This window comes from Tympanuchus pallidicinctus, unplaced genomic scaffold (assembly GCF_026119805.1).
Source record: "Tympanuchus pallidicinctus isolate F22 unplaced genomic scaffold, pur_lepc_1.0 scaffold22, whole genome shotgun sequence".
Lineage (NCBI taxonomy): Eukaryota > Metazoa > Chordata > Aves > Galliformes > Phasianidae > Tympanuchus > Tympanuchus pallidicinctus.
In genome coordinates, this window is record NW_026294739.1 from 17591305 (window position 1) to 17608005 (window position 16701).

The window sequence follows — 16701 nt, forward strand, 5'->3', positions numbered from 1 at the left end:
CTAAAGCAAAGGATATTTGACTTTAATTATGTTTTTCAGTGATACTGACTTGCTCAGATCTATCAGTAGGAATGGAAAATCAGATTCTTACACAAGTTGATGTACATCTTACTTTTATTTTCATGGCACGTTTACATGGCTTAAAGAAAACATATTGTGAATGTTTCACAAATTAGTCCTTGACATTCCATGAGATATTGTAGTCAGAGCCACAGTATGTACAGAGCTAACGTACCAAACCAGATTTACATTCTAGCCATTATTAAGAACACCCAAAAGGTATCAATTTTATTTTTAATCTGATGAACAAAATAGCAATTAAAAAATAAGAAAAAAAATAAGAAAAAAAAAAAAGCAACCAACAACCAAAACTATACAAAATTGAAATAAAATATGAAAATGCACATTCATTTTACAATGACACTATTACATTATACCTCTCAAGTGCTTCATTAGTAAAGACTTAAAGTTCTCCTTTATGGAAGGGCTGCTCTGAAAGTCATGCCTCCTATTTTATTTTTTTGACTCATGATGTCAAGAGTTGGTGGTATGACAGCAAATGTTGAATATTCCCAACAATATTCCATTCCATTTCGTTGCTGTGAGACAGATGGCAGCAGAGGGGCAGACTGACAAAACAGCGTCTGACATGAAAGTGTGTATGAAGCAAAGGTGTGACACTGAATTACTCCATGTGAGAAAAATGGCACCCGTTGCCATTCACTGACACTTGCTCAACATTTATGGAGATGAAACAGTGGGAGGTGAGTAGTGCATTTCAGCAGTGATGACAGCAGGTCACCTCTGCTGGAGCAGATTTTTACAAGTGCAGCATGCAGGCTCTTGTTTACTGCTGGTAAAAATGGTGGTGACGATGCTGAAAAATAACATTTTGTAGCTGAGAATTTGCTCAGAGAAATAGTTTTTGTGCTCTCTGTTATTGGTTGCTGTTTCCTCGGAAACAAACAGGAGGCATTACTTTCAAAGCAACCTATGTACTCTTAGCAAAGCATGGAATTCTTATTTTCACAAGGTATCTACTTAATGACTTCACGACCTCTGATCTACAGGAAAAAACTGATCATCTGAATTTCATATAATCTTGACATTTCATCAAGATTTTCAGAACTAATTGGTCTCTTTCTTCAAATAGCATTCAAAGTTGTTTTTTGCTTTCTTCCCATGTGTTTGGTTTTTGTATGTCTCATGCTGAATGCTTGGGAGTTTGATCCAAAGTATCTATTTTTGAGAATTGTGATTCTCAGAGACATACAGGGCCGATTTCTTTACACTTGAAAGACCAATTATCAGAATATCAGGGCTAGCTATCTACCAACATATAAAAAGCGTATAATTCCAAGTTTACCTGTCAGATCCCAGTTTCTGAGGTTCTGTCTAGCTATATTTTTCTTCCTTACGCTTCTCCTTCTTCCAAGTTTCTATTACACTTTAATGCCCTGGGATCCATGTTACCAAATCAGCAGCTTGAGAGGTATATGTTACAGCTCACTGGCAGAACGAATTAAAAAAAAGAAAGCAAAAACAACAGAAAAGCAAATGAATATAATTCCAAATCATTCAGTGCAATGTACACTATACAAATCTTCATATTCCAGTTCAATTTCTAACAAAAACTATGAAAAAAAAAGTCTAATTCACAACCACTTTCAAAAAATGTCTATTATTGAATTCCAGCCCACAGTGCCTTCTGTACAAACACTGTCACAGACCGCAAAAATCATATTCATAGCACAAATAAGTAAAATGTACTTCTTAATCAAAGTACATACAATCTACTTACATTAATAGTTAACGTTACCTTTTCCTTATGCTACGTTATAAATGTACAGTTCATACTAAGCAAATTAATGTTGCAAATACACTGTTTTATTCAGACTTGACATTTTATAATGCATTATACAAATCACCTTTCATTGCACATTTCCGCATAATATGATATTTATTGGTTTCCAGGAATCACTGCATCAAAATTATATTACTGTTGTTCAAAAAACCTAGTTACTTAATATTCTGAATTGACTAGCTATCAGTTGTGGTACTGTGATTTTACTACATGAAAATTTGGATTGTAGATGGAATGAAGTCATCATTCAGGCATCCCACATGCTGTGTCAAAGATAACACAAGTTGACAGCAGCTCCCTTGAATACAAAAGGCAGAAATGCTTCCATATTCCATCTGATTAGTTAAAATCTGTAAGGTGTTATGCGACATAAAAATAATAGTTCATACTGAGACTAACACGATCACTGATAAGAGCATTTGAGCATTAATCCCCAAAGGTACAGCAATGAGCAAACACAACTAGGGATGAATGCAATGCTAATATCTGGCCTTAGGCAGAAGAATATTACTTGGTAGACCTGTACTAAAACCCTCCAGACTATCTGTTCAAAATATCTTTACTAACATATATCTTACTGCGTACAAATAGTTAACACACTTCCACATGAAGTGTTGCTTGAATTCATTATATATTCATTATATATCCGCTGGATATGAAATTATATTTATTTTCCATTTGTTTCAGAATACCAAATCATAATATATGTGATAAGGGTATGCTACACATTGGCTTGCATAAACTGCAAATGGAAAGCAAAGAGAATTTGTATTCATCTTATCTGCTTTAAGTATAAAATATTAAGTACCTCCTTACTTCTCCTCTAGTGCATTCATTGATTACAAGACGTTTCAGCTGTTGAGAATAGGAAATAAGATTACATGAAAAAAACAACAGTGTTCCACTACATTTCTTCAGAATCTTCTGTACATAGACTGAAAACTCGAAAAATCCTGGAAGTACTTGTAGAGTATCTTATTGAACTTTTTAAGGACAGTGGGGTACGGCATCCTGACCTTGGCCAGACTCATCCATCCTACTTCAGAATCATTCAAATCAGTACCAGGACTGTACTACACATAAAAGCTGACTGGGGATACAAGGGTTCTATTATAAACTGTGGGAGCACCCTGATGGCTCAGACAACACCTGTAGTAAGTTACACCTGTAATAAGTATTAAGTAGCTGGTGCTGAGAGAACTGAGTGTTACAGTGCCGTATCACCAGTGTGTTCCAACTAGAACAATTTCAAATGAGGGAAAATTAGCAAGTCAATTCAATATTATCACACAACCATATTTGTTCTCTTTAGTGCCTGAAAGCCTAACATTGCCTACTTCCAACGCCATGTGGCAATAGCAGCCACCCAAGCATGTTGTATCATATAAATTCACTGCTCAGTAAATGACTTTCTTTCAAGATCTATGCTTTAAAATACCACTTCTAATTGCATCAAATAATCCATGAGTGATCAGACAGGAAGACCTTACATTGTCTTAAGACATGGTAAGCTTTCCATAAACGCCAGAGACAGCAGGCATTTAGAAGAAAAACAAAGAGCAAGACTTCATTTTCAAAGGGTTCTTGGAAAATAAATCAGAGATAAGTAGCTTAAACAAAACCAAATAATCTTTTTTAACAAAATGGATTAGGCTGACGAGTAACTATCTATCTGCATTTTCGTAGCAAAAGTTGTTCCACACCCATAGTCTGATTAAATTTCTCACTGTAAGCCCTTGTATTAATTCCAATCTGTGAAGCTCATATGAGAACGTGTACATTAATCCACACTGACATTTATAACTATTCAGTTAATGCTAAATTATAATACATCACTTGCATGTACACATTTATATATTGCCCTGTGGGTTTATTTTAATTCACCAAGAGACTCCCCAGATTCTCCTTAATGTAGTAATCTACATTGAGAGATTTAAACAGAACAGACTAAAAACAACATTCTGTTATTAAAACTTCAGGGAAATTCCACAGACAGTAGCCAAATCCTGCTGACCTTACTCACGAAGAACCGTATCCTAATAAGTGCTCATGGTAAAGTCAGTCTCGCTGAAAGAAACAGACCAGTATGACTAAATGGAAACAAACTTCCAATGAATCTCAACCTACAAGTGTACATATTCTCCACTTACGATGAGTGTGTAGACACAACGAGGGACAATGGGATTAAAACTAAGAAAAAACAACGTTGGGTCTCATAGCACCATTGTTTTAGGAAATATACAGTCCAATGCAGACACTCGTAAATAATTTGTTACTGATCTGCTTCCTCCATGAGTCTTCAGTATTTTTAGGCACTTCCTTGGTTCAAGTGTCCAAATTCAAGTACGTTTTTATGCATATGGCTTGAGTCTTTGCCATCCATAATCATTTAAAATACTGAAATACAGGAGCCAACTTTTGCTTCTTCTCTAACCATCTTTTCTTTCTCATATATTTATACATACCCCTTTTGTATGCAGCCATTATTTAATGAAAGGTGGTGTGTACATGGCCAGAAAAAAAATCACATGCTGTCATACTACTTGTTTGATTTTGCCAGCAGCTAGTACCACTTCTGGTTAAGTTTCTCTACCATTTTTTAATATTCATTCAGCTTTAAAAAATTTACATCAAAACTTTCAAGATTACTTTCTGCCTACATTGGTACTTATGAGGAAATTTCCTGCAGAAATGATCCAGAAGCTAATTTTTTTTGGTCTATTTCCATTCAAAAAGTTACAACTGAAAACTTGCAGTTTGTGCATACTCAATAGACACTACTTTGAATTTAACAGATGATATCTCTTTGTATTTATCCATTTGGGTTTGACCAGGACTTTTGGCTTTCCAGCACTTTCAGTACAGTAAGCTGTACTAGGAATTAGAATCAAAACTTACTAAACCAGGTGAGCAAATCTTCTACAACCCTTTGTAACTTTCCACTGAACTCAAGCACAATGGGCAAAGAAGCTAAACTGATTCAAACACAGAACCAGGTCTAGATGTGGTGAGACAAAGTACACAGGGACAAATACCTCACTGATAGAAGGAAAGTCAGCAAAAAAAATCGGGGATCTGACATAACAGGAAAACTGAAATGACCAACATGCAATCCCATATCTGTACTGACAGGCAAGCCATTTTTACCATAAACACAACCTTTAATAGACAGTAACTAGTTATTTATTCTCTACTTCTGAGACCTTTACTTGCCATACTAGAATCTCCATCCCAAGTTTTATGGACTCAGAGCTCCATCAGAAGACAGTTTCCTATGTTCTGAACATTTGCAATGCTTTATAAGGCTAACTGCACTCAAAAGTTGGGTCTCCCACATCTTAAAATGAGATTTGTTTCCTATCACTCACCTTTCTCAAAAAGAAGGAATACCAATAAAATGCCGGAGAGCCAAAGGGAATGAACACCTTCCACTCCATACTTGCTCCTGAGATGGAGTTACAACGTTTGTCAGAGATATCCCTTTCTGGGTAACACAGATAACAGCTTACCACATAAGGGTTTTGAGAAACATTTTAACTGTTCCCTTGAAAATGCAGGCCCAGACTTAACTGCATTTGTTGCATTTAATAGCTTTTAAAGCTAGAATGACCCATGCAATTACCTTGCCTGTCATTCTACATAACACAAAATACAGAATTGCACTGAGCTCCTGAAGTCTGGGTAACGTAGATACATTCATTGAATATAGCTGCCCATGTGCTCTCTGCATTTTCTCCCTGCATTTTCTAATGCATCTTTTGTTCTCAGTGAGTCTCTTAATGTGTACAGAAACCCGGCGACTGGGAACCAGGCTCTGTGAAGATGTCAGAGAACAAAAAAACTAGTCTCTACAACTTCAAAATAATCCTTATGTCTTGAAGTACAAATTTCCTTATATACCTTCCTTATATACTTTCTTCATATGCTTTCCTTTGCCAAGAGTTGACTGAAATGATGGTTATTCTTTGAATGTAAGTTTAATTAACTTATTAACAATTTAACAACTAAGAAATACAGAGAGAGATTTGGAGAAACTATAACTATGGAAGAATTTTTTAAGAATATTTTCTTATTATGAGGGTGACAGTGCACTGGAACCCATTGTCCAGAAAAGTGGTAGAATCTCCATACTTGGAGATATTCCCAAGAGTACTGGACATAGCCCCTTCCTGAGAAAGCAGCTCTAGGTGACCCTGCATGAAAAAGGGACTAGATATAGACTAGATGACCTTCAGAGGTCCCTTCTGTGATATCTGGGAGGTTGAGCCGTTCCCTATCCACTGCTTCAGGAACTGAGGTCAGATAAGAGCACCCTTTTACACCTCCCAACTGAAATACTTTCTAAAAGGTAAGTGAAGCAGTGCAACCTACTTTTTGCATGCAGTTATTATTTACATTGGTGTTTATGCAGATGCATCAAATCATTGCAATTAAATTAGTATTTCTACCATGTTTTCAAGATACAACGCATTTGTATATTTGTCTGTTTGCATATTTGCACAGACGTGTATATCAAAACAGACTAGTTTTTTTCTGGATGATAAAAGCAATTCACTGCCTTTTTTAAAGTTAGTACTCAAAATTCAGCTCCCATGTACTTACTATTCATCTGAGTTGATTATACTTTAGTTTCTTTATGTACTCTCTAAAATATGCACTAATAAAATCTTATTAGACTTTTATTATCAACTATCTTAACACACAAATATTGCAAGTTGCAAGGATTTTCTGGTCTCTGAGAGTATGAGTATAGATTACTCAGCAATCACTGCATTTGTTATACTGTCTCCAGCAGTTGATACTTCTGGAAAGGTAACAGATTTTACTATCATTTATGCAATTTGCAAGCATTCTGCAAACTTCAAAAGCATTCAATTCATTTCAAAACAATACAGGAGTGAATTCAGTCTGGGTAAGCAACTATGATTCACTAAAATCTTCTCTTAACTGATATTCCACAGCAGGAAAACTGTTAGAAATAATCCAGATATTTAGGACCTTAGCTTGCAATAAATGCTTTGAAGTAAAAAAGCAGGATTTAACAATCAGTGGGAGAATATAGCTCAAAAATGCCTGTTTCAAAATTACATTGATGCAAATATTATCACTCAGCACTCACTTGCATACAATCTGAACATTTGAAATAAAAGCCTCGAGATCTAGAATGTGAGATTGCACTGACATCAATGCATTTTAGTCCTTGAGTATTTCACCTGATTCATCTCTATAACAAGAATATGTGATTGTCTCTAGAATGGACAGGTACTTATAGTAGTAATGGCTCTTGTGGTGGAGCACGTTGAAGTCTGCTATTTTTAAAGTTGTTCTAGAAGGACGTTAGTGAGAAAACAAAATAAATGTTTTAGTGAAGAATTACATGGTTGAGAAATCATACATGAGAGATACTCTTCCCAAAAGATTTCACTGATTTTGCATGAGTACACTTCAGGCTACACTAGAGGAAGTCTTGTTGGGCTATACAGGAAGCAGTTATTAAATTCACCTGGCAGAGTTAAAGGAAGTGATAATCTCCATTTTTGGTCTCTTAATGGCACCTGGCTCTGTATCATTTAAGACCACAGATGACCACCATAATGAGTCACCACTGTAAAGAACATGTTACTAAACACACTGTTAGAAGAGTTGCCTCTATTAGAAAACACAGTTCAATTTTGGCGCATGTAATAAACGTGCAAGTCAGATGTAGCTACTCCAACCATTCAAGTATTGCTGTAATTAACATTTCTGAACAAAAGGATAGACAAGACTTGGAACATCATAATAAACGTTACTTTTCAGAAGTCAAACTATCTTTGCAGTAAACATATTAGCAAAAGAATAATCATAAACTCTTGCTTATCTTGCTTATGCCAAGTAAAACGAGGATATAATACTTAAGTTCATGCATACTAAGTGTTGCTGAAAATGCTCTCACTCCAGTTGTGGCTGTACAGCTGCAGAGCCCCACCTCTGCTCAGCCAGGTATGCTTTTGCCCACACTTCAACAACTTGCAAAGAAATGTAGAAACTACAGAAGTGTACGTACCCTACACTAGGATGCTGCTAACAGAGGCCCATTTGCCAACATCTTTGGGAAAACAGAAACAGTGTTTCTGTAAACAACTCTCACTTTTCACTATGTGAACATACACTATAAATGCATCATTTTCATAAGCTTTCATACTTTCATCAAATAGTGCACTTTGAAATTTTCCTGAAGGCGTTTCTTTACATTCACATAGATACTTGAAATGTTTTTCTAATGTTTCCATGGGAAATTGGGTAACAGTACATTTAATGTTTCCAACAAATAAATTATACTTTAATTCTAAGAATCTATAGAAAGTTACAATTTTTAAGCTCTTCCCAGAATCATTTGAAATTGTAAAATTCTAAACCCAATAGGGCTTAACAACCTGAAGTGTTTATATATTAAGACTTGCAATACTTAAGGGAATGTTATCCCCTAGGAGGTTTAGGACACTGAACCCCCTCATCCTTTCGTTCAGAGCTAACAGTTTGAACAGATTACAGCATCTGCTTGACTTCAGAGGTGCATTCCCAGTTCTGTGGCAGAGAATGATTTTTTTTTTTTTTTTTTTTTTTCTTTCTGACAACAATCCAGGTCCTGTATATGCTGGTCAGTACTGGAATAGCAAAAATGGCCAAGTGGTCGAAGATCTAAAATGTTCCCAGAAGTTTGAGCTCTTATTTTCATTTACTGTTCCCTAAAAATTTAGGGAGACCTTGATGAGCAAAATAAAGCTTACAAGGCCTGTAGACCTTGGACTAAACAGCTCTTTTATTGAATATAAAGATTCAAAATATTTCTGCATATATTTAACTAATGATGCAAGCTTTTCAAATTGCTTGAAATCATTACATAAATTCTCTCTCTGAGAATTAGTAGAGAAAACAATTCTGTTTCATTCAGAGATGGGATAATCAAAGTTTATCTATATTCTCAGAATTGAGGTATTTATTGTTCCACAGGAGCAAAGATGTTGGATTGCACTGATAAGCAAGTTTGGAGCATTTCCAGATTAACTTCCACGCTGCATACATCAGGAAATGCCACATCCTTCAATTACTTACTCTAAAAGGAGTAAAGAAGTTGTTGAGTTTGCTGGGGAAGTTAAGAAACGCAACAGTACACTTAAGTCATTCCTCTGACAGAATAGGCATGGAAAGCTCACCTGGGCATTCTTCTGGGGTGTCTCAGAACCAGGTCTTCAGTGTATCACAGGACATGCGTGGTACTTTGCGAGATTGAGCTCATAAAAATATACTTTACATATAAAAATACAGCAGACATCCTTCCAAAAATCACTGTTATTCCCTCCCCTTGTTTTATACATTCAGAAACAGACAGTTGAGATACACTGTAAACAGTGCAAAAGACTCTCTTCTGTTTATAAAAACACACATTGCATTACATTTAAGCGCCAACTGAAAGAAAAGTTGAGAAAGGTTTTATCCTCAGAGAAGTTCTGGTCCAAGTTGAACTTTTGTTTAGTGAGTTGTAAACAAATGTCTTGGAATGCAGACAATTCTCTCATTTCTTTCCAGCTAAGGTAGTCTCAAAAACATCAAGTCCTGCTTTGAAGTAAACCTGAGCTGAACTGATGCTGTTCAGCACCTCTGACAAGGCTGCTTGAATGGTCTCATTTGACTGATGTAGTTTGCAGTGCTCCAGTGCCTCTAGCAGTACTGAGAACTGGCTTGTTCTTTCATCTAGCCTGTAAAGAATATTTCTAAAAGAGAACAATGGAGAATGATAAACTTTTTGCTCAAAACAATTGCCAGAAATCATCAAGAATCCCTGCAAGTATCAGTCACAAGTTACAGACGGTACATGCTGCGCACACTAAAGCTGACCCATGGCAGACTGAAAGACAATTGCATATTTATTAGGCTTTGTAAACTGCATCTGTCCATTGATTTACGTGTAAATATGATGAAACATTCACAAAATCTGTGAAAGAAATCTCAAATTCCTCTTTGGCCTTTGAAAATTCCATCAATATCTTGAGCTTATGCCCATCACAACCTTCACAAAGAATTTCATGTCTCAGCTGGACTCCACTTAGTCTTCTCTAAAAATAAGTTTAGTCATTACTTTTGACTGTAGGCATGCAACTTCCTATCTGCTCCTATTATTTATTTCATATTTCACAGGTGAAATTGCAGCTGTACTGAAAAAAATGGTTAAACTCTCATTGTCTCTAGCAGCACCCTTAGTTCATCCTTTGAGGACAACACAACAAGAACAATCCATTTTTAATGTCACATACTTGAAGAAAGAAATAAGTGGGATACACAGGTAAATCCTACAAGACAAAATCTGTTTTTTTTTTTTTTTTTTTTTTTTTTTTTTTTCCCTATAATAATATCTGCAAGACTTCTTTAATGGTTCATTTGAAGATACATGCAAAGGTGATGCCCAAATCCCTGGAGGATTACCTGTATGATGTGCTGAAGACTCATTATACAAAGCTATTCAATGAGATCCTTTGAAACAGGCTATAAATATCATCTGAAAGCAGGTGTGATCATTATCCTAATTAAAGGAACATGTAAATATCATAAATCGCCACCCAGGGGCTCCTTTGATTGTAAACAGAAGTGAGTGAAATTTGAAACGGAAAAGCTACAAGTGCTCTGGTGCCTCATCACCTTATCCTTAACCACAAGGCAGGGGTTCAGGGCAGCAGAGAAGTTGTTTTTCTGAATGAAACCAGAAATAAATCAGGACAATTTAGATAATCCGTTAGTAACCTAATTGCATGACAGGACAGGTCCAATGGCAACAACAAATTAGCAATAAAACTGCTAACCACCTACAAGACAGATGACCACAAAACTGCATCTTCTAAGTCATTCAATTGTCAGCCTGCAAGGAAGAATGGCGATGACACCACAGAACAGCTACAATCTTCTGCCATGTTTTTCGGACTGAAAAGGTGCTTTGAGTAAAAGACAATGTTTTTCAAAGACTGAAGTTATATCATGGATTGTCCTTAAAGCTTCTCTGTGATATAGTAAACGAAAACTGTGTATGCTGAGAACTAGAAATATTCTTGGTTGGTTTTTAAGGATAGGCTGTGCTGTGGAAAATACTGTAGTTTTCAAAGTGGGGATTGATTTTGCTCCCTCTGAAATCAATTCAGGGACTCCTGCTGAGATTAGTGCATGCAGAATCAGGTTTTTGAAGAACTCTCCTCTGTCATATCCACAGTTCACAGACAGACAGAAGCCTGTTCACAACCCCTCAATGCCCTTCAACAGCAGTGGCAATGGTAGAGACAATCTTTATTTACATTACTTTCTATTCTCAGGAGGTTTCAGACAGTCCTAGCTGGTGGCTGGTAGATGGGAGAGTTTCATATAGGACTCTGCTCCAAATGCTTACAACACTGGCATCTTGATCTACATCTCTCTATTCCTTTGTAGGCTGTAATGTCAACTATTAAAAATATCATAGGCCAACAAACCACCAGCAGAACAACATTTAGTCTTCTAGGAGTCACACTCTAAAAAGAATGATTTGAAGGCTGGAACTTTAGGGACTGCTAAGAAAATATCTGAGGTGAATGGAAACTGGTCTTTTATTTTCATATCTTCAAATGTGCTGTAAACAAGGCACATAAGTAAAAAAAAGATGATTTACATTGAAATTAAAGGATGTTGATACAGTTTAATTCTACTGCTGGGATTCCAATGGCAGGTGGTAAAAGGCAAACTTTCCCAACCCATCTCACCTGATTGCAGTACAAATCAGCATCCAACGAGAAAAACGAAGTAATTTGATGAATGAATGAGACAAGCAGTCTGTTACCATAGTTTAAAAGAATGTCTTAACCGTTGCAACAGTAATATGACCTAAGAATAGCAGATTGCTTAGCATGATATAATCTATTTTTTATTTAAATACTTTATAATAATAAGTAGCATTACACAATACCTGTCTTTCTCAGATTTTCTACTAGAGACTATCAATAGGATCTCATATTTTCCAATTACTTATATTTTCTTGACAGCTAAATTGCCCTTATTGTTGTATAAAATGATTTCTGCCTTTACACACATACGTGAGAATCGATTTCTATAATTCTGGTTCTTATCTCTGTGCAGACTTCATCAAACGGGATAAAAAAAAAACAACCGGTAGTCTGGTTTATTACTTCCATGCCTTTAGAAGCCAAAAAAGTGTTTTCATTAAAAAAATTACATAAAAACTAAAACTCAGCCACTACTTTGGCAGAAGGTGTTGTGTGACCACAACATGCATAACGATCCCAAGACACTTTAATTTATACTGTGCAATTACTTAAACATTCTTTACTACAAATTGGTTTTGTAGCCTGCACCTCTAAAACAATGATTCCAGCCTTTAGCCTATTTGCTTAATTATCTACCTTCATCTTCAACTCTTTTGATCCCATACACGTAATTCTCAGTCAGCCTGATCCACACAGAATGAGAAAACAGAAAAGTGCAGTATCTTACTGATGACACTAACAAAATTACAACACACATCACTCATCTTAATGGGCTTGTTTCAATGACACATCACAGTGACCTGAAAAGCATAACACTGAAGTAGAAAACCTTATTAATAACTTTAGGGCATTTAAAGAGGTAAAATGTCTCCGTATAAGTGAATCAGCCCCAGTAAACTAAAGCAAAGAAACTTATAAAATGGATTCTCAATGAACCTTATCTACTAACTTATATGAGACCTTTGCAGGCCTAGGAACATACATTACCGATTAGAATAATGCTGGTACAGTTAAATGCCACTTTATGTTGTCACAAATAGGGACGTAATGTCACCTTTACTAAACCAAAATGAATTTGAAAAATTCTTGAATGATAACACTAAATAATATAATGACTTTAAAACAACTCAAAATAATTTGGAAATTATATTAGAACAATTGGCCAGTAAAGACTAAATCACCTTACAACATCAATCTCAATGTGAAAAAGGATTGTTCAGCTTACAATAAAGTTTGCATGTAGGTGATGTACAACATGTATGTTGAGTTATTCAGGTACTTACACGTAGATGCTTATCAACGAGTTAAAGTTTGAAATTTTGGAAAGAAAGAAGTTATTAAATTATTAGTACCCTACAGCATGCACATGACCAGAGTAGATGGGGATGTGACAGTCAACCTTTTAAGGCAACAGAGCAGTAAATGTCAGTGTATTCAATCACTGTCCTCAGTCTCCAAAAACTCAGCATGTCATATTTAAGGATCCATTATCTGTAATTTGTCAATAATTTTTGTTTGCTACACAGCCCATCCTTTCTTAAGGGCCATTAATTACCTTCTTTTAGCGCTCTCATTTATAAGGCTTAATTTTTTTTATAGGTATATCTTATAGAAAGATATATTGAAATCATATACTCTCAAAGCTGAGTAGCTGCCAGAAGGAGACGTATTTTCATAGTATCAGCAATCAATAAACCATAGGTAATCTGGGCATCAAGCTGAACACTAATCAAAGGAAAGGCATTTCAAAGGCATCGTCATGTAACAACAGCAAACCAGAAACACTATCCCTGCCAGATAGAAATTTATCTTGCATTAAGAGACTGGAGTATGGACGCCACTAATCGAGGCAATTATGGCAAAGGGGATCTGGTCAGTATGCATTTAATAAAATCCTGGTGGAATACGGGACTGTAAAGAGATAATTATTCCAAGTCTGAATCCGTTTCTGAGAGGTCAGATTATTACATGCAGCATGAAAAAAAAAACCTGATTTTGGCAGCTGTTTGCAGCATCTTGAGGCTTTGGATTGATTGCTTGCCAAATAAACAGAGGAAAAAAAAAGAAGGCAAACTGTAACGATAGCTGGTTGCAAGACACGTTATTTTTTATTTTCCTGCAGTTATCTCTGATTGCAACACTTTTTTAAAGGTAATGAATGTCTTGTCATAAAACATCAATCTCTTACTGAATTATTGCTAAAGCCTAATGCAATCTAGCTTAAATTTCATCCTGTTGCACCCTGCAAGCCTCAGATCTTTGTCAGGACCTTCAGTGGTCTAATAACCTACTGCAAGGGCTGAACATCAACTTCACCTTTCACTCAGTTTTTCCACTGTTGAAAATCTGCTCAGTTTCCCTAAGTTATTCATTACTGATGTTGGAGTAAATAAGATCCGTCAGTAGAAGAATCACTTCTACAAATTCAGAGCACAGAACAACTTCACAGAATGGAAATGGAAAGACAAAGAAGCATTAGGATGCAACTGTACTTCATAAGTTGCAAGCCATTGTTTATCACAGCTAAAGAGTATTCCTTTAATTAATGAGGCATGATTTTCTCTAGGGTTTTACAGAAATTGAGTTAGTCTAGAAATATCTGAGAAAGCCACACAAGCTATTAGCTTGTTCTGCCATAGAGTATTCATCCTTTATATGCAACTCCACATGCAAGTAAAAAATCCTTCCATATTTTTTCCGTAATTTCTTAGAACAAGGACCTATATGTTTATACCTCACAGTGAGGTATGCATTAAACTGTATCAACTGTACTTTAAGGAGTTATTTACTGGCAAGAACTGGTAGGAGATATACTTCACTAAATCTCAAACAATGCAGCTGTTGGTAACAAATATAAGCATGTTGTTCTTTGATTTAAGCTACCCTTGATTTTTAAATGAAGGAAACATATGCTGAATAATTTGGAAGAAACTATTTTTTCTTTAAAGGATGTCTGAATCTGTAATACTCAAATTCAAAGCAGATGTGCTACTATTTGTAAGAAATTGAGGGAAGTGAATTAATAAAATTATTTCCAAATAGCTTGCAGCTGATGATCTGAAGGCTTCGTAGATATTTCTGTGAAGCTGTGTAAAACATCCGATTCCTGTGGAGGAATCATAAACAAAGCTGCAAGAAGTAGTGTCCAATGCTTGTGGCATTAAGCTGAACTGACCTCGATTTCCAGCTCTCATTCTCATCCTGACTTGCTTTATCATCTTAAGCAACCATACCATAAAGCCTGTGAGACTACTGTCAAAATCAGAAAGGTCATTATGGTAAGAGTTATTATTAGATAAATAGTTAACAATATCATAAAGCACCCTTTAAAGTAATGACCACAGTTATATTTCTATTACATTCCACAGCATATATACACAATATTTACAGTTCCAAAAACACATTTAAGATAGTTTTCCCATTAAAGATCTTACCACTAAATTTCTAAGTGCTGTGGCCTAGTTAACACCCTTTGGGAAGGACTATTACAAATGAACTACTTCCCCAATAAATTCTGCTTGTTTTTATACTACTTTTACAAAACATTCCAGCTATTATTTCACACATACCCTTGTGCAGTTCTAGAAGTGTGAAAATTGATTTAGTTGAAAAAAATGGAAGAAAATACAAAGCTATAAATAAAGGTATATACACACAGGTCTGCCATTGATATAAGGGAAATTAGAAAGCTGTTTTCCAGCCATGATATAATCTCTAATCATAGTGGTTTGCTGCTTATGCAAGTACAATGAAAACATTTTCATGTTCTCTGTTTACATGAGCCTTAAAGTCAATCATAATTATATCTCTGAAGATGTCTAATTCAGTATTACTTTATGCAGCAAATGGTCATAAAATAGTAAACATACAAGACACCAAATATAGTCATTGATTCGTGTCCATTGTGTATTTCTTATGGAGAAATCATTTAAATTGCCACTCATATCAGGTGTTCTGAGTATGCATTATACTGACTTTATTCCGCCTTCTCAGCATTAGGAAAGGGCATAATTCAGTATATCAGTCATGAGAAAAATCATAAACTCAGCAGGAATTTTTAAGAGCACTATCAGTACCAGTACTGATCTATACTAGGATAAATGCATTACTCCACACACAGATGAAAGTTAAGGAGTTGGTATCCCAGTGGAAGAAATTAGGGGGATTCTTTTTGACCCAGTGCACCAGTGACCACAGCTTCATCACAATTAAATCACAGGGGCTGGGAAGTGGCAAGTCAGGATCCTTCCCAAAGTTATGAATAAAATACTTTATTTTCCTCCTCTATCCTCACTGCACCCCACAGCCACTAGCTGCCGTCAGTTAAAAGCAGCAACTCTTCGTGAAGCTAAGTTTAACTTTTTCTGCGTTTAATATTTGAACTCATCATCTCTAACTTAAACTGAGAAAAACTGATTTGAGTGCACAAACACTGCAGAGTTTCAAGGAATAAGGTAAAAAAAAGTAAGAATTCTTAAGTACAAAAAGTACATTTTATCAAACGTCTGCTGGAGAGAAAGGAGCCAAACGAGTGGTCAGAAAATTCAAATAAGCAGAAGGAAATGAAAGGAAAGGAGGACCAAGCTGCAGGTAAGCAATGGCAAAACTAAAACAAATAAATAAAAGAGAAAAGTAATGATGGTATGAGTTTCTAGAAGACTGGAAGTGAAGCATAGGAACTTAAAATTCATAGAATAAGAAACAGAAAAACTGCAGTAGTTTGTTTTGCTTTAGTGCACAATAAACACTGGAGTGGCATGAAATTACCTACAATGCAGATTACATTCCTGTGCAGTGCTAAACGTCTCCATGCTATTCTTTTACTGTGGTATTGCTAGCTAGCACCAGTGCTTTTGGTATTCATAGAGAGATGCAAAAACATGGCTCAAGACTTTCAGAATGTAAGAGTTGATTTGCTGATGCACAAAAGACAAAGATGTTCATGAAAGAGAGAAAGAAAAAACAGCTGCTTTCACTGCCATGAAATTGCCCCAGGTCTTTGCTTCAATCTGTGTTTATTTATGACTGAAGTACCCTTCCCCAACACATTTTTAA

At 35.7% G+C, this 16701-nt stretch overlaps 1 protein-coding gene across 3 annotated transcripts in view; it reads right to left on the reverse strand.

Annotated features, from left to right (window-relative positions):
• Positions 1-16701, reverse strand: part of NAALADL2 (N-acetylated alpha-linked acidic dipeptidase like 2) — a 287821-nt gene that overhangs the window by 769 nt on the left and 270351 nt on the right. For 2 of the 3 annotated variants that reach the window (XM_052687255.1, XM_052687256.1), the window contains exon 14: positions 97-9618. The exons of the other annotated variant lie outside the window; for it this stretch is intronic. In XM_052687255.1, coding sequence (XP_052543215.1) covers positions 9420-9618 — 199 coding nt within the window. In that variant the 3' untranslated portion in view covers positions 97-9419. Of the gene's footprint in view, positions 1-96; positions 9619-16701 lie in introns of those variants that run through there. 3 annotated transcript variants of the gene reach the window in all.